Below are 25786 nucleotides of genomic sequence, written 5' to 3'. Positions count from 1 at the left end.
GCTATCCTTTGTGAAACACATTATTAGACTTCTATCTGGAGCCTGTGTAACCAGGTTAACACCAGATGGAGTCCAGCAAAATGTTTCTTTAATGATATAAAGTCTTCTAAGAAAATAAAAATACAGATTTTGGGGCCCTGTTCCTAAAGACTCTGATTCAGCAATTCTACCTTAATGCCTAGGAATTGAAATTTTAATAGGCTCCCTAATAAGAGTATAGAATTAGTCATTTTATGGTGCTTTGCATCCCAGTTCAGTAAGCAATGAAATAACCTTCATTATCACTGCCTAGCCTTAATCAAACTAATAGTAAAAGGAATCAGTGAGAACTTTTAAAAAGATCACTTCATTAAGGTATATTTTATATAACATAAAATTCAGCCATTTGAAATGTACAGTTAATTGGCAGTCAGAACATTTTAGTAAGTATGGATCATGACGTAGAATTACTGACTTTGATCACTGGTCTGCCATGTGTGCCATGCTTCTAATGACTGACTGTGTGTGGGCAGTGCATGTAGTATCTGTCAGTACTAGTAGTTCTTCACCTCTACTGTTGAAAAACACCTGAGGTGTTTTTAAAAATACCGATGTACAGACACCACTGTCAATTATTTTGTTTTTATTGCTCTGGATTAGTGTCTGAGCTTTACTGGTTTTCTTTTTTCAAAGTTTTCCCCAGTGATTCTAATATGCAGCCATAAGTAAAACTACTGGCTGAATTATTTTTATTACATCTGTTTTTCAGTATACATGGAATAAAAAATAGCACTTGAAAAGTCATATACCAAAGAATAGCCTAAAAGAAGTGTGAGAGACTCTAAAATACATGCATTTGTAAAGAGCACATTAGGAATGCTATGCATTGCTTATTTTCTGTCAGATCCCTAACAATTCAGGTTAAATGAATAGCTAATAAATTAATCTAGGTTGTTTCTTGAAATTGTTGACTTTTTCCCATCCTCTTCTTTTAGAGGAAGTTCTGTGTAGAAGGGATCTCTTGCTCTGATTACTTTGGTCCTTTATTTTTCCTATAGGTTTTTTGAGGCAGAGACCCCCCTTTTTTTTTCCAGAAAGATTAAAACATACCAGTTACCAATACCTTTCTTTAAGAATAAATTGGTAAAGGATTTACCTCCTCAGCCCCCACTTTTTTGTAAGTAGGTACTGTCAGCAGTGATACTACAATTATTATCAGTTCCTTTTTTTTTTTAACATGCAAGCAGTGACTGCTGTGCCTATAGTCATGTGATCATATTTTATGAGCAACAAAAACTTGGAACACTGTATGTATGTGAACAGAGTTCAATACATTTTATCCCTCATTTTCGGGTACACAGTAGACTCACATCAGAAGTTCTGGGTTGGATTCTGACAGCTAAATCCCTCTTTTCCCAGTCCTTTGCCCACGACTGTGATGTTCACAGTCCTCTAATAATACTTTTCCTTTCCTTCTTCTCACCCCCAGGAGGTCTTAAACTTCAAATTCTGCCATTTCTACCTCTTATTCCTTGATGTCCTGGGTATTAGAGTATAGAAGGGAGCAGCCTCTCTGAGCCACAAGTTTGAAGATGGCCTACCAAGCACATTCACTGTTCTCTGCTGATGGAGTGGGAAGGATTGAGGTGGTTGGTAGTATATGCAAATAAATGGCATATTCAGAGCAGCTGGGTCTTTCGCATGTTGAGTACCTTCTTGCTAGAGCATTAGCCTGGTACAGTTTCTGGAACAATTAGAAAACTGACAACTCCAGAATAACTCCCTACCTTTTTATGGGAATCTCAAATGCTTTTAAGTCGGGCCACAGCTTTTCTTTATGCAGTTAGAGAGGTAGAAGGCCTAAAATTAAGTTGCCTTGGAGAAACTGAACTTTAAAATAGTAAAAATGTCCAGTGGCATAGTTTATTGAAAGCACATCACTTTTTTATTTTTTTTTAGTGGAAAATAAATTGGAAGTTCAAAGTAAGAAATAAAATAAATCTGTGTGGAATGTGATGTTTGGAGCGTGAGGAAGTTACCACAGGGAAGCCCAGGGAAAAGGCTCTGTCAGCCTCAGCTGAGTACTGAAAGCTACATGGAATGGTGTGCAAACATTTTAATTTCACCTAGTGGCATTTAGGTCCTCCTTTACAGTGAGGAGGTTTGGGAAGTTTTGGTTACTTTCACATGATAGTATTCTGATTCCTGCATGAGTCTTCCATGATTTATAAAGAGTTACATGTGTGTTGCAAATAGCATTTTCTATTGAATATCCTTTTTTGGGTACATTACAGGTGAGTTTACACCTGAGATGCAGGTGAGAATTCGGCAAGAGATTGAGAAGGAGAAAAAAGTGGAGCCATGGAAAGAACAATTCTTTGAAAGCTACTATGGGCAGAGGTAATATTAGGACAGGTTCTATAAACCAAATGTTAATTCTTGCATATATGTCATGTAGTGCTTTATCTCATTACCTTAACAGAAAATCTAGGCCCTAGTTTCCTTCTGGTTTTTTTGTCTCACCGATTCTTCTTTAGGAAGTTTTTTTCTTATTATAAATCACAGGTTCACAGAATTAGATTACTCATAATCCTTTAACCTTGTAACTGTCATTGTAGGTGAGATGGTTTCTATAAAAATAAATTTAAAAAAAAATCTTGAATTAAGAGTTCCGTTCTTTGAAAAGATTGGCTTTTCTTCTGGTTACTTTATAAGACAGAAGAATACTGAAGTTCCTGTTTTTTTGAGACAGAGTTTCCCTCTTGTTGCCCAGGCTGGAGTGCAATAGCACAATCTTAGGCTCACTGTAACCTCCGCCTCCCAGATTCAAGCAATTCTCCTGCCTCAGCCTCCCAAGTAGCTGGGATTATAGGCGTGCACCACCATGCCTGGCAGATTTTGTATTTTTAGTAGAGATGGGTTTCACCATGTTAGCCAGGCTGGTCTAGAACTCCTGACCTTAGGTTATCTGCCCTCCTTGGCCCCCAAAGTACTGGGATTACAGACACAGGCCACTGCACCCGGCCAGAATACTGAGGTTCTGTCCACTCTTTATAGTAGCTAATTATCCCAAAATGTAGCTATCCAGAATCACTAAGGAATCTTAGGAATTCTGTAATGTGGACTATTAGAACTAACCTGTAATTAAACAGCCTCTCCTCTTTAAAAGGCACACTGGGAGATGTACATAGCTGAATCAAGAGATAATTCTGTTTAAAAGGGGCTGTAGCCTAAATCAGTTTTTTTCCCCAGCAAAAGGTCCAACAATGAAATTGTAATGGGACATTTAAATAGATAGTAATGGAAATGTTTTGTTTGAAATAGGATTGAACACCTAGACTCCTACTTGTTAGTCTCCCTTCCTTCCTTCTGGACACCAGTGGTAGCCCTTAAGGAGACCCATAACCACAGCTTGAGAACTAAGCGCTCCTTTTCCTTGTCTCCAACTAGTGTTTATCCATCTGCTTCACAGTCATTTAGGAAAGATTCCTATTGAGGTTAAGAATTCCATAAGCAGCCTGGCGCCTTGGCTCATGCCTGTAATCTTAGCACTTTGGGAGGCCAAGGTGGGTGGATCACGAGGTCAAGAGATCAAGACCATCCTGGCCAACATGGTGAAATCCCATCTCTACTAAAAATACAAAAATTAGCTGGGTGTGGTGGCTTGCACCTGTAGTCCCAGCTACTCTGGAGGCTGAGGCAGAAGAATCGCTTGAACCTGGGAGGCAAAGGTTGCAGTGAGCAGAGATCCCGCCACTGCACTTCACCTTGGTGACAGAGCGAGACTCCGGCTCAAAAAAAAAAAAAAAAGAGTTCCATAAGTTGTGGCCAGACGCAGTGACTCACACCTGTAATCCCAATGCTTTGGGAGGCCAAGGTGGATGGATCACTTGAGCCCAGCAATTTGAGACCAACTTGGGCAACCTGGCAAAACCCCATCTCTACAAAAAAAATACCAAAAACTGAGCTGGGTGTAGTGGTGTGTACCTGTAGACCCAGGCTCATGTGGGAGAATCACTTAAACCCAGGAGGCAGAGGTTGCAGTGAGCCAAGATTATGCCATTGCACTCCATCCTGGACAATGAAGCAAGACCCTATCTCAAAAAAGTTCTATAAGCTGATTTTTCTACATTTCAACTAGAATATCTTTTTTTTCCCCTTTTTAGTTCTGGCCTGAGCCTTGAAGATTCTAAGAAATTGACAGCTTCTTCCAGCGATCCCAAAGTAAAGAAAACCCCAGTTGAACAACCAACATCCATGCCTGTATCAGAGGCCTCTCTTGTCAGGATAGTTCCAGTAGTCCCCCAGTCAGAGTGTAAAGAAGAAGCATTGCATATGTCATCACCAGGCAAAAAAGAAGAGTGTGAAAGCCAAGATGAAGTGCAGCCAAACTTCTCCACATCCACAGAGCCCCTACGTTCCTCAGCTCTCAATACACATGAGCTTAGCAGCGTTCTTTCTATCAAGTGCCCAAAGGATGAGGATCTCTTGGAGCAGAAGCCAGTCGCCTCTGCTGAACAGGAATCTGAGAAGAATCATCTCACCACAGCTTCTAATTATAACAGAAGTGAAAGCCAAGAATCTTTAGTTACATCACCAAGCAAACCCAAGAGTCCTGGGGTAGAAAAACCAGTAATGAAGCCCATAGCAGAAGCAGGTCCACAGGAGACTACTATGAAAGAACCTCTAGCAACTCTTGTTGATCAGAGCCCAGAAAGCCTCAAGAGGAAGTCTTCCCTCACCCAAGAAGAGGTCCGTGTGAGCTGGGAGAAGAGGCCACGTGTCACTGAAAATCGCCAGCACCAGCAGCCATTTCAGGTCTCACCACAGCCCTTTCTCAACAGAGGGGACAGGGTCCAGGTGCGAAAAGTACCACCTCTCAAGGTAAGAGAGTGGGAAGAATTGAAAAGGAGAGATGATCTGAACCCTCTGTTTTTGGTCATACCTACTAAATTTCAAGTAATGTGTGGTAGTTCTTAATGCAGAAGCAGTTGGATGTATTTGATAAGCATGTAACTATGGTCTTACACAAATAAAATGATAAACAGACATTCAGAACCTCAGTCCTACATAATAGGTCTTTCCTGATGTTTGAATAAGGAAGGTACCCGGGCATCTAATGTAAACCACCCCCTCAAGCTCAGAGGCACCTGGTCTCAGAATTGTAGATTTAGACCAAGTAGAATTTAAACGGACTTCCAAAAACTCAGTTATAATTCTCAGCCTTTATAGAACTTCTCCACAGGACCTCTTAGATTCTTAACTGTCTCTACAGGACTTCCTAGATTCTTAGTGCTGGGATTACTGGTGACAGAGCAAGCTCCATCTCAAAAAAAAAAAAAAAAAGAATCTATGGGTTGTTTTTTTTTTTAATCATTAACATACACTGTCATTTATTGCCAGAGATTCTGATTTTTGTACAGTCACTTTTACTGTTCTTTCTTATAAAGATATTAGAAACTTTTCTTTAATAAATGTCATTCACAGCTTATCTCCAGACCTGAGAGCTGAGTAACTGTTTAGGTTTTGCTATAAATGTTGCCAAGACCCATCATTTCTATTTCTTTACCTGTAAACAGGCTGGGTTACATTATATTTTGTCTGCTTTCTGCTAGTCCAGAGAGACTACACAGAAACTTTAATTCACTGTGACCAAATTAATATAATTTTATTTTTTCCATTCTTTTTTCTCCTTTCTCATTTCCCTCCAAAAAGACTTCTCCAGAACCTCTTTGCTTAGTCCTTATCTCAAATACTGCTTTCTTAGACAGAGCTTAATGTAATTTATAATGGAACAAAACCTTTTAAACAAAATTTAAGTAGAAAACAAAATTTACAATGTGGTATAAATGTTATAACTTAGTTACACACATGTATATAAAAATTATATGGCCGGGCACAGTGGCTCACGCCTGTAATCCGAGCACTTTGGGAGGCGGAGGCGGGTAGATCACGAGGTCAGGAGTTCGAGTCCAGCCTGACCAACATGGTGAAATCCCATCTCTACTAAAAATACAAAAATTAGCTGGGCATAGTGGTGCGTGCCTGTTTGCCAGCTACTCCGGAGGCCGAAGCAGGAGAAATGCTTGAACCCGGGAGGCAGAGGTTGCGGTGAGCTGAGATCACGCCACTGCACTCCAGCCTGGGCGACAGAGCAAGACTCTGTCTCAGAAAAAAAAGATTGTATACACATACATGCACATTATATGTTTTACATTCCATATACAGTAAGCCCTCTGTATCATCAAGTTCCGCATCCTCAAGGTTAGTACAGTATTTTCAACCAACCGCCTGTCGAAAATATTTAGAAAAGAAAATTAAATACAAATGTAAAAATACAGTATAACAATTTATATAGCATTTACATTGTGTTAGGTATTATAAGTAATCTAGAGATGACTTAAAGTATATGGGAGGATATGTGTAGGTTATCTGCAAATACTATGTCATTTTGTATAAAGAACTTAAGCATCTTCAGATTTGGATATCCTCCGGGGTCCTGGAACCAATCCCCCATGGATACCAAGGGATGACTATACACTTGAAAAGGATTGAATCTCTCTGCTCTCCCAGGGTAAAGCTTCTCGGTAAATTAAATTGTGCCTGGACAACTTTGAGTGGTTTTGCACTTAAAAAGAAGTATGATTTATTCTGCATAATCGGGTAATAGGGCTATTTACATAAGTAACTGAAACTTATTTTTAGTTATTGAAACCTTTAATTTTAACCACTTTTAATGGTTGTTCTTACTCGATTTCAACATGTTATTAATGATTGTGTCATGATGATAGATATCGTGTATTATGCTAGGTATAGTGTTACTCTCAAGAGTATTCTTTTATAAAGTTGTTTGTCCCTAAATAAATTCTCCTAAACACCTTTCTTGTATTTACTTCTTTAGTTTTATCTATTTTTTTCCCATTTTTTCCCCTGTAGTTTCTTTCATATGATATAAATAAAGGACAGTAACTGATTCTTTCTTACTGTGGACAGCCTCTAAAATACTATGTGCTGAGTAAATATACCATCTAGGCTTATTAGAATTGGATGTAAAATAGATGTATCTCTTAGAGAGATGAAGTCCATTTCCTGATGGAAAATAGATACTTTGTGATGCCTGTTAATGAAGTCCCATGGCTCTCACTTCTGAATTAGAGAATCAATTTTCAGGACTTACCGATCTTTAGAGAAATGAGTATTGCAAATCATTAAACATGTTTAGTGACTGTATTATTCTTAAGAACATTAAGAAAAATGGCATGCATTTTCTTAGAGTTTAGTGGGTTAATTTTTTTAAATTAAATGCTTTAGAACATCTTAACAAGTTATTTGCTCTTTTAAATTCAACCAGTTACTAGAAGGGTCCACATTTTGATGCATAATCAAAGTATTATTCAGGACAGGAGGCAGATTTGTTTCAGACTGATGATTTTATGGTATGAAAATCATGGTTTCGGCTAGGTGTGGTGGGTCATGCCTGTAATCCCAACACTTTGGGAGGCTGAGATGGGTCGATCACTTGAAGTCAGGAGTTTGAGACCATCCTGGCTAACATGGTGAAACCCTGCCTCTCTACTAAAAATTAAAAATTTTTTTAAAAAGCTGAGAGTGGTGACAGATGCCTGTAATTCCAGCCACTCGAGAGACTGAGGCAGGAGAATTTGCTTGAACCCGGGAGGGTGGAGATTGCAGTGAGCTGAGATTGTGCCACTGTAATCCAGCCTGGGCGACAAGAGTAAGACTCTGTCTTTAAAAAAAAAAAAAAAGAAGAAGAAGAAAAAGAAAATCAGTGGTTTCAAACATGACAGACATCAGAATCTCACAGTGGCTTTTTAGAAACACATTTTTTTTTTGAGCTGCAGTCTCCATCTGTTGCCCAGGCTGGAGTGTAATGGCACAGTCTCGGCCCACTGCAACCTCCACCTTCTGGGTTCAGGCGATTCTCCTGCCTGTCTCTCAAGTAGCTGGGATCAGAGGCGCCTGTCACCACGCCCAGCTAATTTTTGTATTTTCAGTAGAGACGGGGTTTCGCCATGTTAGCCAGGCTTTTTCAGGCTGGGTGCAATGGCTCATGCCTGTAATTCCAGCACTTTGGGAGGCCAAGGCAGGTGGATCACATAAGGTCAGGAGTTCCAGACTAGCCTGGCCAACATGGCGAAACCCCATCTCTACTAAAAATACAAAAATTAGCAAGAGGTTCTGTCACACACCTGTATTCCCAGCTACTCGGGTTGCAGAGGCACAAGAATCACTTGAACCCAGGAGGCAGAGGTTGCAGTGAGCCAAGATCACACCACTGCACTCCTGCCTGGGTGACAGAGCAAGACCCTGGCTAAAAAAGGAAAAAAAAATTCCTAAGGTCCTGGGGGTTCTAATTTGTACATTTTGGGATAGGACCCAGAGCATATATATTTTTAAAAGGTTGCTCTAGTAAATATAATACCAGCCAGAGATGAGAATGGCTGGTAAACATTATGTACATACTCCCTTGTGTGTGTGGGCATTGTGAGGGCTCCTGTAGATCACACATTGTCTTCCTTCCAGTGCTATCTAGAAGCCTGTGTAAATTGAGATAATCCAGCCCACCTCTGTGTGCATGTGTGTGTATGTGTAGAACAGAGAAGAGCAAGTATTTTCCCCTGGACCTTGGTAGTAAAGCTAAGAAGTAAAAGAAAAAAGCTAAGAAGTGTTATGGGTGGCTGGCTTGCTTTTCTCTTCTTTCTCAAACATAGACACACTTTTTAAAAATGCAAAGACCATAGGAAGCTTTCTATCATAATGAGCACTTGTAATAGTAACATTATGAGAAAGTTGAGGTGGGAAACAGGCATGGGGATTTGGGGTGAGAGCAGAAGCAGTCATCTTTGGCACCAATAGAAAAAGTGGATGTAAGGACCCTAGAGACAAACTGGTGTTGCTGTCTCCAAGGTTTGACCTCTCAGCCATAGACCTCCTATGTTTGTCACAGGTACTGTAGTGTTCATCTGTTTTTAAAATATGAGGGCTAATGCAGTTTTGTTATTCTTATAAATGAAAACTAAGCTCTGTTGTTTTTTCCCCTCTACTTTTTTCAGATCCCGGTCTCCAGAATCTCCCCAATGCCGTTTCATCCATCGCAGGTCTCTCCCAGGGCTCGTTTTCCAGTCTCCATCACTAGTCCTAACAGAACAGGAGCCAGAACTCTTGCAGACATCAAAGCAAAAGCCCAACTGGTCAAAGCACAGAGGGCAGCAGCTGCAGCCGCCGCCGCAGCTGCTGCAGCCGCCTCAGTTAGAGGGACCATTCCAGGACCTGGCCCAGGGGGTGGACAAGGTCCAGGAGAGGGTGGTGAAGGGCAGACTGCTAGAGGAGGCAGTCCAGCCTCAGACAGAGTCAGTGAAACTGGAAAGGGCCCCACACTGGAACTGGCAGGAACTGGAAGCAGGGGAGGTACGAGAGAGCTTTTACCCTGTGGTCCAGAGACTCAGCCCCAGTCTGAGACCAAGACCACCCCAGGCCAGGCACAGCCTCATAGTGTCTCTGGAGCACAACTACAGCAAACCCCCCCAGGGCCTCCAACACCTGCCGTCAGTGGAGCATGCACAAGTGTCCCATCACCAGCCCACATAGAGAAATTGGATAATGAAAAACTGAACCCCACCAGGGCAACAGCCACAGTGGCCTCTCTCAGCCATCCACAGGGGCCCAGTAGTTGCAGACAGGAGAAAGCACCTTCTCCTCCAGCAGGTCTTGCTCTAATCTCAGGTGCTTCACCTGTTCATTTTGCAGCTGATGGCATAGTTGAGCTCAAAGCAGGTCCCAGTAAGAATATACCTAACCTTTCAGCTTCATCAAAGGCAGATGCTAGTGTGCCAGTGGCTGTAACTCCCTCCCCTTTAACATCTTTGTTGACCACAGCCACTTTAGAAAAGCTTCCTGTACCCCAGGTCAGTGCAACCACAGGACCTGCTGGATCAACTCCACCCTCGAGCACTTTGCCAGCAGCCTCTAGCCTTAAAACCCCAGGAACTTCTTTAAACATGAATGGACCCACTTTAAGACCAACCTCTAGTATCCCTGCTAATAATCCTTTAGTGACTCAGCTGCTTCAAGGCAAAGATGTTCCCATGGAGCAAATTCTGCCTAAACCTCTCACCAAAGTTGAAATGAAAACGGTTCCACTGACTATGAAAGAGGAAAGGGGGATTGGAGCACTCATAGGTACCAACACAACAGAAAATAGCACCAGAGAGGAAGTTAATGAGAGACAGTCCCATCCAGCTACACAGCAGCAGCAGCAGCAGCTGGGCAAAACTTTGCAAAGTAAGCAGCTCCCCCAGGTTCCAAGACCCCTTCAGCTCTTTTCAGCTAAGGAGCTGAGGGACTCTAGCATTGACACACACCAGTACCAAGAAGGACTAAGTAAAGCAACCCAAGATCAGATCCTTCAGACTCTCATTCAGAGGGTTCGGAGGCAGAATCTTCTCTCAGTTGTGCCACCCTCGCAGTTCAACTTTGCTCACTCAGGTTTCCAGCTGGAAGACATCTCCACAAGCCAGAGGTTCATGCTGGGTTTTGCTGGCAGAAGGACATCCAAACCTGCAATGGCAGGGCACTACTTACTGAATATTTCTACCTATGGCCGGGGCTCAGAGAGCTTTAGGAGGACCCATTCTGTAAACCCTGAAGACCGTTTTTGTCTAAGCAGCCCCACTGAAGCCTTGAAAATGGGATATACAGACTGTAAAAATGCAACAGGAGAGAGTAGCAGCAGCAAAGAAGATGACACTGAGGAGGAAAGTACTGGTGACGAGCAGGAATCTGTCATGGGGAAAGAGGAGCCCCAGGTTTCCCAGAGTACTGGCAAAGGTGACCCAAGTTCAGCACCCCACAGCAGGGAAACGCTATCTACCAGTGATTGCTTAGCTAGCAAGAATGTGAAGGCTGAGATGCCAGTGAATGAGCAAACCACTTTAAGTAAGGAGAATTACCTGTTCACTAGAGGTCAAATATTTGATGAAAAGACCCTAGCCAGAGATTTAATTCAGGCAGCACAGAAGCAGATGGCTCGTGCAGTAAGAAGTAAGACAATGTGTAGCAGCCCGGAGCTTTTCAATTCTACTGTTCTTCCTCTGCCTGCAGACAGCCCCACCCACCAGCCTCTACTCCTCCCACCCCTGCAAACCCCAAAGTTGTATGGAAGCCCCACCCAGATAGGGCCAAGCTACAGAGGCATGATCAATGTCTCCACCTCATCTGACATGGACCATAACTCTGCTGTACCAGGTAGCCAGGTATCTAGCAATGTAGGTGATGTCATGTCATTTTCAGTGACTGTCACTACCATCCCTGCTAGCCAAGCTATGAATCCCAGCAGCCATGGCCAGACCATTCCTGTTCAGGCCTTCCCTGAAGAGAACAGCATAGAGGGCACGCCTTCGAAATGTTACTGCCGCTTGAAAGCCATGATCATGTGCAAAGGGTGTGGAGCTTTCTGCCATGATGATTGCATTGGCCCCTCCAAACTGTGCGTCTCCTGCCTTGTCGTTCGGTAAGGAGACTAGAAAGAGACACACTGTAAAGGAGGGGGAAGGGAAGGGTTGACCAGTTGGGTTTTTGTTTTTTTTTTGGTTTGGTTTTTTTTGCGTCCTTTTGGAATCACAGAAATAAACAAGTAGGTTTCAGTTGTCTTTAGAGACAAATGTTACTTAATCAGGAATACAAAGTACATTATAGAGGAAGAGCACCTTGTATAGTAAGTCTGAGTCAAGCAAGACTTTGTGAATTTGTGACAAGTTTGCACTTACAAAATCATGTAAATATGTCACATTTTGTTTAACATTATTTTCCAAGTGTTTAGGTAATAATGTATTACTTTGAATTCAGATTTATGTTCTACTACTTGTGACTCTGAGAAAAGTTTAATGCCAGCATGGTGAAAGGAAGCTGTCTCCCTTCTGACATTTCCTAGGAAGCTAGGAAAAGGAAAGTGAAGGAATGACCATTCACACTGATTGTGTCTGGACAGTCTGGCCACAGGTTATTCTTAGATTATTCAGCCTTTGCAGGACTTGGATTCAGGGCTTACTCAGTCCCTTTACCTTAGGTGGAGTCTTCTTAAGTTGAAATTTTTGGCAAGGTATTCATTTCACAGGTAGTGTTTCAGACTCTCAAAGCCCTGACTTGGTTCTTGACGTCCATGGACTAGTACTGTTGCCAAGCACTCTGCTTGGAATTTGTGGATCCCTGCTGCTCCCTAATTGCACCCCCTGCCCTGAGACAGTGAATGTAGTCTGTGAAGGGAGTACCTCTCTGGGACCCCTTGTATTGTTATAGGCTGTGCAGTGCAACAATTCCAGCAAAAACATCCTGTCCCTGCACTTACTCATTTGTAGTATAACTGTTTTTAAATACTAATATAAAGTGAACAGGGAAGTGTTAGTGATTAGGTGATTTGACCTACATCTTGTTGAGCAAGGGGAGTGAAACCGCAGAAACTGTTAAATTGAATGTAAAGAACTTTGGAAAACAATTTTGACACTAGAACGAGGTAGCCTCTCTTTTCCTCTTCTCTCCCAACCTATGAACCTAGTGCTCTATAGTTAGCTGTTACAAGTAGAAAAGCTCACCAATGCCACATTTGTTCATTCTGTTCAACCTGTTAGACCTCCCAGGCATCTGAACATGATGACATAATCTTATATCTTATTTTACACATACGTGTATGTGCACATGCATACACAGTACAAGACACTTATCCTGTTTTAGAAAATATGTCCCCTGTTTGGATTACTGCTGTCTGAGCACTGGAAATTTCTAATGGAAAGGGGCCTTAGTGAATGGCTAAGGGAACATCTGGAAAGGAACAAAAATTTTTTTGCCCCAGAGTTTTTTTTTTTATTTGTTTTTGTTTCTTTTTCCTTCTTGTTTCCTTTTTTTTTTTTTTTTCAATCCTTCTCTAGTGACTGAAGAATTTCTGAGTACATAATATTTAGATCATGGTTAAGGAACAGTAAAATAAACCTGCAGTTTACCAGAATTTTGTATTAAATGGGCGAGTGTCAATTTGCATCATTTGCATGTTGATTTGAAGTCTCCTAATTTGGAATGTGTAAAGTACAAATGTTAGTGCAACATAGTACAGTTGTATTTGTCATTCATATTCAGGATGTGATATTTACAAAATGCAAAACAGTTTAAACTTGTTAAGTCACATTCCAGATTAGGAGAAAATAGGCAATAATCTCTGTTTCTACTACCCACCCCTGCTCACCCCACCCCAACATCACACACTCTTTAATGCTTTCCCACAGTCCTTACTCTGCCCCATAAGAAATTCACTGTTTTTCACTTTTCACTTCTGGCTTCTTTGTGGCCCAAAGCCAGTATAGGATTAGTATCTGTCTTCCAGCTTCAGTCAGGACAGTATGTTCTTCCATCTTTCCCCCTTTCTTCCACCACACACACAGCTAAGAGATAAGAAGACTGCAAGGATCGGGGATAAGGAGTATATTTTCAAGCCAAGAACCAGTAGGAAACAGAAATCATGGTGCTCCCAAACGTTCAATACCTTAGGCAATCCAAGAAGAGTTTAAAGAGAGCTGTTGCTGAGTAGAACTCTCCCTGCCCCACCCACCCCTTCACTCCACCATAGTCCCAGGGCTGAGGGCTGGTCTGCATGCTGGAAGAGGTTGAGAGTTTCAGAATTGACTGCATGCTAAATGTCAGTTACCAATTTGGATTGATGAAAGTGATTTTTCTGCTTTACTCCTTTCCTATCGGAAAGGTTTTTCTCTGTGGTTCCCTTAACTTGAGGATGAGCAGACTATAACCAGGAAAGGAGGAAAGATATCAGGGATTTTTAAGTTCATTTAGAGAGCAAACCATATTGTGCCTCTTCTTCTTGACCCAGGCTATTAGGTCCTAAACGTTGCTGTTCGGATTATCTTAACAAATAATACTCAGCTAAATATTTGCATTTAGGAATACTCCTAAAACAGAAATTGCCAACTACATACACTGCCTCAATCTTGACCAGATGAGAGAACAGTTAAATTCTTCTCTTAGATGAGTAGTAAAATTGAATACCAATTTATCAGTTTGTTTCAACACAGAGGTTTCAAGTGGAAAGCCATTCATCTTACAAGCTGAACAGAAAAAAACCTTAAAATCTGACCTTTTAGAAAATGAAGCAGTAGAAACAAGAAAACCTTTAAATTATTAGTATGGTACTCTAACAGCACCTTTAAAGTAATCTTTACCTTAGTTTTTGAATTGTTTTACCTTTCAGCTCAATCTGAAAAGTTTTAATAAATGCTGAGCTTATTCTTAGGGTATGACCTGGCATTATTTCCAGTGACTAGTCAGGCATTATGCCTGATGCATACGCCTTCCGTGTACCCTTCTCCAGCCTTCAGATACCCTCCACTGCAGGTCACCTCAGGAGATAGCATTATTAATGTAGCCTCAGTCTTGTTTATAAAGATTCTAAGTTGTCTAGTAAAGAAGTCTCCCTGAATCTTAAATAATTTTGATTGATTAGAATTTTCCATCCTATTAAACAGAAAGTAAAGCCAAATAACCTGGAGTTGTTTGTCCTGCTTCTGTTCCTTAACCCCTGTGCTCAAGATACTGAAGCTATCTGTGGTATTTCATGTAACATTTCTAAGAGCTGGCAAATGGGAAACTTTTCTTGGGGTGGAGAGAGCATACCTATTGGGCTGTGAAGGCATACAGATGTACGTGTTTTAGATCTTATCTCAGATTTAAATAGCCAAAGGAAGACCTCATTGCCTTCCAGGTGAAGGTGCAAAGTCATACATATTAATGACCTGACAGTTAACATTCTGTTGATTATTATTGCCTTTCTCCATCTTAGAGAGCCATAACTAACTCTCTGGTGAAGTGATTTGCTGTAAGAGGGTGGGAGGTCGGAGGCTTTTCTCGTCATTACACTGCTATTTGTAGAACTCACTGTCAATCAATGAGCAGTGCCAGAGTGTTTTCTCTTTGACCTAGAGGTTTCACATCATAGCAAGGAGTGAAAAGTCTCCCCATCTCATTCCAACAGTGTGCTAAGTAAGTAACTTGGCCAAGGGTAGTTTCAGCTCAATTTATAGAGTAGTCCAAAGAGACTCTGAGAAACATGATGATAGGCAGGGACCTTTTCTACCATGTTTCAATACCTACAAACCTATTGAAAGAACAGTAGGTAAAACATTTCCTAAAGTTGAAGCAATAGCTTCGTAGATTATTGGTTACTTTATTTTTTTTAATGCTTTACATTTGATACAACTATTAAAGATCAATTTTAAAAATAGCTTTCCAGTAATATATTTTAAGTAATATATATTTTAATATCTATGTAAAAAGTGACAGTGGAAGACTTTGAATTTCTCATATATGGTATGTTTGATGTAGGACCTCACTGTTAAGGCACAAATTATTTCAAAGGAAGTTACTCTAAAGACACTCAGATTATTTCAGAAAAATGCAATAAGGGGAATACTTTTGGGGTTTATTTTTTATTTTAAAAGAAAATTGACTTATTTACCACAAGCTATTTTTTTCCCTTCTGGCTATAAGGTTTGTACAGACTGGTTTGGTAAATGCTAAACTTTTGTGTCTTTTGCCTTTTTAAAGGAATTGTTAACATTGGAATTGAGGGTATGTACAGAGAAGTTGGTGTCAACACCATTTAAAAAGTCATATTTTTTCACAAATATAGAAAATCATTTTACATAAGAATTTTAAGTATTTGCAATAAATATATGTATATAGATTGTATGTATTCCTATATTCTTATTTTTCATTTTATTATTAAGTAAAAGATCATTAAAAGTGAAAATAAAAACCTTGGCATTTTTGGTGAATTTTAAGGTTTGACGTACATCTGAGAGTGGCGTGGGGAAGGGCCTCAGTTGTTGCCTTACACTACTATGGGATGGTTCCCACAGATTGTATGGACGAGAGTAAAATGAGGAACTTGGTGATAAATCAGGGTAGTGTATTTCTTTCAGAATTTAAGTAAAACTGATTAAATTTTCCTTATCTGTCTGTCTCCATGTTTTCTCCCTTAATCTGTTTTGTCTCCTAACTACCTAACTTACTGGAGAAGTGAAGAAATGTGGTGCAGCCTCTTTCTTAATGTGCCCATTGTTTGCTTCTAAATCAAAGAATGGTAAGGAAATATCTCAGGGGAAAAAAATAGGTTTTCCTTTCTCCACAGTGGTTAATAATTCTTAGCAGACATTTACTGCCACCACCTTCCAGGCCTTAGGGGGAGTATGGAAGAAATAATCTCTTGAAGATGATAGAAAAAAAATTTTTTTTCCATTTCCCAGTTCTCTCAGAAGTGAGTTTCATGGCCAGTCACGTCCCTCCTGCCTGTCCAATCTGGAGAGTTTAAAAAGCTAGGAGAATTGTGTGAAGAGAACCACCTGTGCCTTGATTGGGTTCTATTTCAGCACGTGACACTTGAATTTTGAACTCTCTTGTGTCAGGAAGGGTAGCTATGGAAATAAGAACTGAGCCAGTTGTTAGGAGAGGTTAATTGTATGCCGTGCCAAGATTGCTGTCTAATCCACGAGAACTAATTTGTGGCTGCAAAGTAAATACCTGATTTTGGGATATGATAGGAGCAAAATGGTGCTTACATGGTCTTTGTAAAGAAAGGTATATAGCCCAATTTTTAACAAATGAATAATATATTGAATCATTGATGACCTGAAAAAAAAATTATTAAGGTCAGATTTTTAAGAATGTATCTTGATGACCCATGAGACTGACTTTTTATTGTAGTTCACTAGTTCCCATAATTGCCCAGTTGTGGTTATTTTCACTGGGAAAAAAAAAGAAAAAAAGTGTATTTTGGAAGTTAAGGATACATTGGCTTTTTTTTTTCTTTACATTGGATTTTTAAAAGACAATTTTTATTTTTTAAATATTGAAATGTCAAATATCTGGGTTGTCCTGAGACATTGAAGATAATTCAGCCTTCCAAGAGAACAACAATCTAGATCTTAGCTGAAAATGTGCTATTTCTAAAGGAAACTTAAGTCTCAGGGAACATCAGCATCTTCATAATTTCCATATGTAAGAATGAAGGTAAAATATTTAAATGTGTACAAACTAATCCATAATGACCATTTACAAAGATTGACTCCCCATTTCTAGTACATATTTATCATTATTTAGATGGGCCTCCTACCTCATGGGAAGATAAATTTATATTCAGGTGATGACCTGGGTGCCTGCAAGTAGAGTTGGTCTGCAGCTGAGGGAGAAAGAGCAACATACCAGAAGACAAGACAGCTTCAACTTGGACCCCCAGCTACCCTTTATTTACTTCACAGAGTCATAGAAGCCTGTGTTCATTGCTTCTGAGACTACCTGACCTCAACTGGTCTTTAGAAGTCTAATTTTTTATGTACAAATCATGTTATTTACTAATTCAAATATTTATAGAGCACCTACTGTGCGCTAAGCACTATTAAAGTGCTGGTTATACAAAGGTAAGCGAAAATAGTCATGTAAATTGCAGAAAGGTTTTCCTAAAGTAGTGACCATACAGCATATTTCAAGTTCTGGGCTCAAGGAGTAATAAATGCTAACCTTTTTCCCAAGATATATTGAAAAATTAATTGAGACACTGGACACAGTAGTGGTAAACATGAAGAAAGGAAAGAAGGTCCCTAGATGAAGAAAGTGTGGAAATGAGTAGCCATTATTAATAAAATGCACCTTTTTTGAGAACTAGTGTTGGAATAGCTAAAGTTGTTTATAGAAATTTCGAGAAATCTATAACATCTAAATTAGAAGCAGGCCAACAGCAATCCCTGTCTTCTAATTTAGGTCAGTAAGTTAGTGTTTTGTTAAACTCACCCTTTCAAATGCAGCTGGGTAAATAATGCAGCTTTCCTGTCACTGTTAAAACCCAAAAGGAGCTAAAGGGAATTTTTCTTAAAAGATGATTTTCATCTTACAGATGATAAGTAACTGTATGTCTTCATTTGGAATTGTTGCATCCCAGTTTTTTTCCATAATGGACAAAATTACTTTCGTGTCCTTTTCTAATGTTGTAGAACTGGCTTTTTCTTCTTTTTTTTTTTTCTCTTAAGTCACAACTTGAATTAAAAAGGGCTTCAGCAGAACTCTAGCGCTTTTCAAAGAAGAATTTGATATATTCCATTATGTAATGTAGTCTCAACTCTGTCCAGGAACCAGGAGGATGGATGTCCTCGGTTTTCCTAATACTTGGTAACCTCTAACAATAGATTGGGTTTTGAGGGGGTTTTTTTTGTTTTTTTGTTTTGTTTTTTTTTTTTTCATGGAGATTGTATACTGTACTTTCATGTAACTTTCTGCCTTAACCTGAAAAGAGATTCCCTGGAAGGAGACCTTGTGACAGGAAGAACAAGTGAAACCAGGAAAAGAGCCAGAAATGATCAACTTGGAGATGGGGTGTGGCTAGATAGTGGGTTTTCCTGAAGAGTAACTTCGACCTCAGTCTTTGTACTGCTTCAAACCCTAAAGAACCTAAAGGGAATTTTTTTAAATCCTGATTTTCTTCTTAATTGTAAAACCTAGAGGATGCTTTAGGGAGAAGAAAGATAACCTGGAATTTGGTTTTAAATGGATTTAAGTAAACTTTGAATTAAGTAGCTTATTCCATTTTTGAGAGATTTCTTTTTAAGGTTTTAGGCTTACTTAATGTAATGTTGAATTGCCATAAGTGTAACCTGGAGCTTGATTTGAGACATTCTCTGGGGTAAAGACTAGTTTTCTATTGAACTGTGATGGCTTTGCCACTAATCAGGATTTAGGATTGTGTACTCTTACCAAGTGAAATGGAACTTCGCTTTCTAAACACTATATCAGACCAACTTGAGTCAACGCTTATTAAGTTAGGTATTCTTGAAATATTTAAATATTTAAGATTCAAATTCGCCCAATTAGAAAGCATTGCATTAAATGTTACCAAAATATCTGAAGATACTTTAGAACTATTTTAACACACAGCTTATGTCTTTCCTATGGAAAGTATTGTACATAAAATTTTACATTCTTTTAAAAAACAGAATCTAATGTCTTCAGATACCTAGAGCTTGGAAATGCTAGAGTTGGGCTTTGACCCTAAGTCAGCAGTTCTTTTCATTTTAGGTTTTTAGGCAAGTTTCAGTAGTTTGGAGACTTATTCAGTAGTGACCCCAGCTTAACCTACATATAATCATTTTGTACACATTTTAAGTTAATCAGATTTTTCCAAAGTCTTGGATTTGGTTACCCTTTTGTTAGATAAGGAGACAGATTCTAGGTTAGGACAAACATCTTAATTTATTCTCTAATAATAAAGTACTGATTAGAGAGCAAGTTCTTGGAGAATACACAAAATTTCTGGAATCCATGAAAGATCTAGAGAACATGACAAATGAAACTCTAGAAATAAAAAAAAAAAAAACTTAGCTGTAAGTGCTTTCACCTTTTTTAAAAAACCTGTCTTAATTCTATGAATGCATCGCACCCTTCACCAGCACCAAGAGAAGTCGGAATGGAGGAAGTGACCCTATGTAATTCTTGTTCACTTAAAATCTTTGTGCACGTAGGCCTTAGCACTTTGACAAATGAACTCTGCCTTTTAGCTCCTCATTATCGTCTTTTTTCCTCTCAGTTTTAGACTTTTCTTTCATTGATCGTTTAAAAACTACCTTCTTCAAAGTTGAATGTATAATGTTTCTTCTGCACATGGACAAACCATATTTTACTGACTCATTCTATGATAAATAAAGGCATACAGTTTTACTCTAGCAATTGTGCCTTTTCTGTTACAAGGGAACCAGACACCATGTGGAATGGCTTACCTGCTTGTTGGCCAGTTCCCCATGCACAGCTGTACCTAACTAAAGTTGAGTACTACAGGGAGTGCTAATCTTGTCAGAAAACAAGGGGGGTTTAAGAAGTCAACATGAGCCAGACAAAGTGTGTATCTTTCAGGAATGAAAAGGAAACCCATACTACAAAGCTGCAGTAATGACAAAGGTGTGGTCCTGGCATAAAGACAGACATATAAACCAATGGAATAGAATAGCCCAGAAATAACTGCTCACATACATGGTCAACTGATTTTCAACATAGGTGCCAAGATCAGTCAATGGGGAAGGGACAGTCTTAAACAAATGGTGTTGGGAAAATGTGATATTCACATGCAAACGAATGAAATTGGACGCTTACACAATATACAGGAATTAACTAGGGGAAAATTAAAGTCTTAGAAGAAAACTGGGAGTTTCACAATTGGTTTGACAATGATTTCTGAATGTTACGCCAAAAGCATGGGCAGCAAAAAAAACAGTTTTTAAATTGTACTTCAAAGGACATTATCAACAGTTAAAAGGCAACACACAGAATGGGAGAATGTATTTGCAAATCATTTATTTGATAATATTGAAAATATATAAAGAACAACTCAAAAAATGGGCAAAGGACTTGATGTGCACAAAGGACCTTGTGCGTTGCTGGTGGAAATGTTGTATGCATTGTGGATACCAGTATAAACCATACTCAAAAAATTATGTGATCCAGCAATTCCATTTCTAGGTATACACCCAAAAGAAGTGAAAGCAGGGACCCGAACACATTTGTATGTCAATGTTTTTAGTATATTCACAGTAGTCATAAGGTGGAAACCACTCAAATGTTCATTGATGAATGGATAAACAAAATGTGTATATAACTACATACAAGGAATATTAGCCTTATAAAAAAATTCTGTCATGCTGCAACATGGATAAACTTTGAAGACATGCCGAGTGAAACAGACTAAAGGACAAACATTGGATGATTCCATTTATGTCAGATATCTAGCCAAATTCTTAGGGACAATAGAATGCTGGCTATCAGGGGCTGGGGAGTAGGGAAGGATTAAGGAGTTAGTGTTTAATATTAGAGTACAGAATTTCCACTGGGAAAGATGAAAAAGTTCTGGAGATGGACAGTAGTGATGGATGTACAACATTGTGAATGTACTTCATGCCACAGACCTGTATGCTTTAAAAATTGTTAATATGGCAAATTTATGTACCTCTTTTTAGGAAAAAAAAGGAAACTAAATGGATAGAGAAAATGTATATTGTCTGAACAAGCTGAAGAGGTTAAATTAAAAGCAGTTTGTTTAAGAGAATACAGAATCAACAGAGTTAAGAAAAAGCCTGTAGCTCTATAGAAACTAGTAGTGATGTAAGCAGCAGCCATGTGTCTTCAAAGGAAACAAGGCTCTTAGAGATCACTTTCCAGTGACTTGGAATACTGTCATTGGAACTAAGAAGCTGCAACCAAAAATGGAACCAACTAGAACATTCAGTACAGCCAGGAACCCAGAATGTGGGATCAGACCCACAAGGCAAGAGGATTGTGTGAGGCCAGGAGTTCAAGACCAGCCTAGGCGACATAGTGAGACCCCATCTCTACAAAAATAAAGTATCTAGGCATGGTGGTGCACACCTATAGTCCCAGCTATTTGGGAGGCTGAGGCAGGAAGATCTTTTCAGCCGAGGAGTTTGAGGATGCAGTGAGCTATCATTGAGCGACTGTACTCCAGCCTGGGTGACACAGCAAGACCTTGTCTCCAAAGGAAAAAAAAAAAAGCCCTTTAGCCCACACAAAGATTATAAAGACGCCTAACCCCCTTTCTTTTTCTACGTGTTCTGTGGTTTAGATTTTAACAGCTAAAATTGATTTTGGCCCAGGCGTGGTGGCTCATACCTGTAATCTCAGCACTTTAGGAGGCTGAGGCGGGTGCATCACCTGAGGTCAGGAGTTTGAGACCAGCCTGGCCAATATAGTGAAACCCTGTCTCTATTAAAAATACAAAAAATTAGCTGGGCATGATGGCATGCGCCTGTAATCCCAGCTACTCAGGAGGCTGAGGCAAGAGAATTGCTTGAACCCTGGGAGGTGGAAGTTGCAGTGAGCTGAGATCGCACCGTTGCACTCCAGCCTGGATGACAAGAGTGAAACTCCATCTCAAAAAAAAAAATTAATTGATTTTGAACAAACTGCACATAAAGTGTACAATATGATAAATATTCCCATGTTTCACCATCACAATCATAATGAACATATCCATCACCTGCCAAAGTGTCCTCCTTTGTTGTCCCTCCCGACCCTCCCTGACTCCATCACAGGCAACCATTGATCTCTCTGTCACTATATATTATTTTGCATTTTCTAAAATTTTATATAAATAGAATCCTACAGTATGGTTTCTTTTATTGGTTAGGGGTCTGGCTTTCACTCAGCTCAATTATTTTGACATTTATCTGTCTTGTCACATGTATGAATGGTTCATTCCTTTGTGTTGCTGAGTAATAGTGTATGGATATGCCACAGTTTATCCATTCATCTCTTGATGGACACTTGAGTTCTTTCTAGTCATCATTACAAATAAAGCTGCTTTGCACAAGGTTTTGTATGGACATATGCTTTCATATCTCTTGGTCAAATACCTAGGAATAGAATGGCTGGATAATAAGGTAGATATATGCTTAACTTTTTAGGAAATGGCTAAACTATTTTCCAAATTTGTACTATTTTTACATTCCCACCCACAGTATGGGAGATCCAGTCCTTCCACTTCCTTGTCAACACGGGGTCAGTGTTTTAGCCACTTTGACAGGTGTGTGGTGGTATCTCCTTGGTGACTAATGTTACCGAACATCTTTTCATGTGCTTATTTGCTATCCATATATCTTCTTTCATGAAGTGTTCATGAGTTTTTGTATATGGTAAGAGATATAAATCAAAGTTCTTTGCATGTTAATATCCAGTTGTTCCATCACATTTAAAAAGACCATCATTTTTCCACTGAATGACTTCCATATTTCTGTTGAAAATCAGTTTTGTATATGTGTGTGTGTCTATTTTTGGACTCTTCCACTGATAAATTTATATATCTTTGAACAATTACCACATTGTCTTAATTACTATAGCTTTATAAATAAATCTTAAAGTTCAGTCGTGTTAGTTCTCCAACTTTGCTTTTCATGTATCAAGTTGGTTAGGCTATGTTAAGTCCTTGGTTTCCATATGAATTGTAGAATCAGCTTATCAGTTGCTACAAAAATGTAATTTTGATTAGGATTATTTTTACACAATACATCAATTGGGGACAATTGAGATCTGAACAATATTGTTCATCCATCTTTCTATTTGTGTATGTATTCTTTAATTCCACTAAGCAATGTCTTATATAGGTTTCAGTGAATAAGTCTTACACATCTTTTGTGAGATTCAACCCTACATTTTAATATTTTAAATGATACTGTAAAATAATTTAAAATTTAAAATTTAACACTCATTTTCTGAATGTTAAGTGATATAAACAATCAATTTATATTCTTGTACTTATTTTGCATCCTACGACCTTGCTGGACTCACGGATTTGCTGGCTTCTTTGAACATTTCATTGGATTTTCTATACAGATAACAATGTCGTCTCCAAAGACAGTTTTATTCTGGATAACTTTTCCTGCCTTATTGCTCTGGCTCTAACCTCCAGTGCTATGTTGAAAAGATGTGGAGAGAGAGGACATCCTCGTTCTGATCTTATGGAGAACGCATTTAGTATTTCTTGTTAAGTATCATGTTAGCCGTAGGTTTTTCCTAGATGCTCTTTGTCAGGCTGAGGAAGTTTTGTTCTATTATATGCTGAGAGTTTTTTACTGTTTTTTAATCAGGAAGGGATGTTGGATTTTGTCAACCGCTTTTTCTGCATCTATTGATACGATAAAGTTTGACTTTTTCAGTCTGTTAATATGATGAATTACATTGATTGACTTCAGGATATTAAACCAGCTTTGGATTCACTGATTTTCTGTATTGGTTTTCTGTTTTCTGTTCCACTGATTTCCACTCTGATACTCACTGTGTTTCATTTATTTTGCTTTCTTTAGGTTTAATTCTTCTTTGCCCAGTGTTTAATTTGGAAGCTGATGTTATTAATCTGAGGCCTTTCTTCTCTTCGAATGTAGGTGCTCACTACTCTACGTTTCCCTAAAGTGCTTCTTTCACAGCATCTCAACAGTTCTGACATGCTGTTGTGTCATTTTTCTTCAGTTCAAAATACATTGTAAGTTCCATTTTAAAATGGTCTATTAGAATAAACATGTTTCAAAACGTGTTAAATCTCAACCCCACTTCCTGTCATTTCTGTATGTATGACAAAATGGGGAGTTCATACATAAAACACTTTCACTGCATATTAAGGGATAGTCACAGAAAAAGTATTTGTGTGGGTGAATCATGAGCTGAGCTAGTGCTTTTTTCATGTAACACTACTTAAGAGAATAACTGACTGTGGTTGTTCAGATTTGGGAATTTTCTGGAAAATGAACAAAGCCTGTCACTTAAGAACAACAATTGACTGGCCAGGCATGGTGGCTCACACCTGTAATCCCAGCACTTTGGGAGGCTAAGGTGGGTGGATCACCTAAGGCCAGGAGTTCCAAGACCGGTCTGGCCAACATGGCAAAACTTCGTCTCTTCTAAAAAATATAAAAAATTAGCTGGATGTGGTGGTGTGCACCTGTAATCCCAGCTACTCGGGAGGCTGAGGCAGGAGAATTGCTTGAATCCAGGAGGTGGAAGTTGCAGTGAGCTGAGATTGCACCACTGCATTCCAGCCTGGGCAACAGAGTGAGACTCCATCTCAAAAAAGAACAATTGACAGTATTTGTTGGCAATGTTAAAATTTGAGCTTTAAAGTAAAACACTGGGGGGAAATATATACCCACCACCACAAGCTTGACAGTTTCCCAACACTTCAAGACTTTTTGAGGAATTAAAAATACTAAAATTATACATACATATATACACACACACATACATATGTATGTTGGATATTGTATCCTGAATCCAAAAATCACTCCCTAGAGAAACAGTCTCGGTAGACACTTAGTCTGCCTTCTCAAAATCAAAAACTTTGAGAACATTGCTCTGCCCTGCTCTGGATTATAAGGTATTTGATGGGGCTACACTCCAGGCCCAGCTACTGAGGCACCTCTCTCAGCCATTGCTGCTCTATCAGTCTAGTGCCACAGTTTCTCTGAGACTTGCAATCAGTATCCTCATACTCAGTGCGGGGAGTAAGAACACCAGCCTTGATATTCTTGGATTAACCCATACTCATGTGAGTATTTCACTATTGCAGTTTGAGACAGGTCAGCCGAGAGACCTTGCACCTAAATTCCTGCCTTTTTTTTTTTTCGTCTGCAGATCCTTCCCTCTCTGGTGGAAGGGCTTTCTCCTCCACGAATGGCACAAATTTATGCTTCCTACTCTCTATGGTTTATTCTTTATTATAAGCCCTCTAAGAGGCTTTGTTTCTTTGTATGTAGAAACCCAGCTTTAGAGACCTGAGAAATAGCTCTGTCTTTCTCAAAAAAGCCTAGCATTCAAGACAATTGTCTCACGATGGACTTTAAAAAAGTCTGGTTGAAGCGCAGAGCTGAGCCATAACGTCTTTGTTTTAGCCAGTGTCCATCCAATTTCCCTGAGAAGTAAGCTTCAACCTTACTGTTTGACTGAAAGTTTTGGCAGGGTGCAGGACGAATCACTGAGAAGGAAAAGTATGTTATTAGCTCAGCTGGATCAGTAGTGTTAACGATGGTGAAGGAAAAGTTTCAAACACTGAGAGCCTGGGTAATGAATGGTTCTTAATGTGTATGTTGTTACCTAGAGTACTATGACAAAGATGAGTTGGAGGGAAAACCCCGTATGTTTCAATCTTCTTTTTTTAGTTCTGCATACTAGGGGTTCAGTAAATATAGGTCTA

General features: G+C 39.3%; 1 protein-coding gene across 2 annotated transcripts in view; it reads left to right on the top strand.

Annotated features, from left to right (window-relative positions):
- The window catches only part of ASXL2 (ASXL transcriptional regulator 2), a 148476-nt gene extending 128713 nt beyond the window's left edge, over positions 1-19763 (top strand). For both annotated transcript variants that reach the window (XM_012453269.3, XM_012453272.3), the window contains 3 exons: positions 2274-2379; positions 4146-4863; positions 9054-19763. In XM_012453269.3, coding sequence (XP_012308692.2) covers positions 2274-2379; positions 4146-4863; positions 9054-11513 — 3284 coding nt within the window. In that variant the 3' untranslated portion in view covers positions 11514-19763. The remainder of the gene's footprint in view (positions 1-2273; positions 2380-4145; positions 4864-9053) is intronic.
- Positions 19764-25786: the final 6023 nt, after the last annotated feature.

Source organism: Aotus nancymaae, unplaced genomic scaffold, assembly GCF_030222135.1.
Source record: "Aotus nancymaae isolate 86718 unplaced genomic scaffold, 86718_ANA_hifiasm-v0.15.2.pri h1tg000057l, whole genome shotgun sequence".
NCBI lineage: Eukaryota > Metazoa > Chordata > Mammalia > Primates > Aotidae > Aotus > Aotus nancymaae.
Note: the sequence above shows the minus strand (reverse complement) of the source record. Positions and strands in the feature narration are given on the sequence as shown.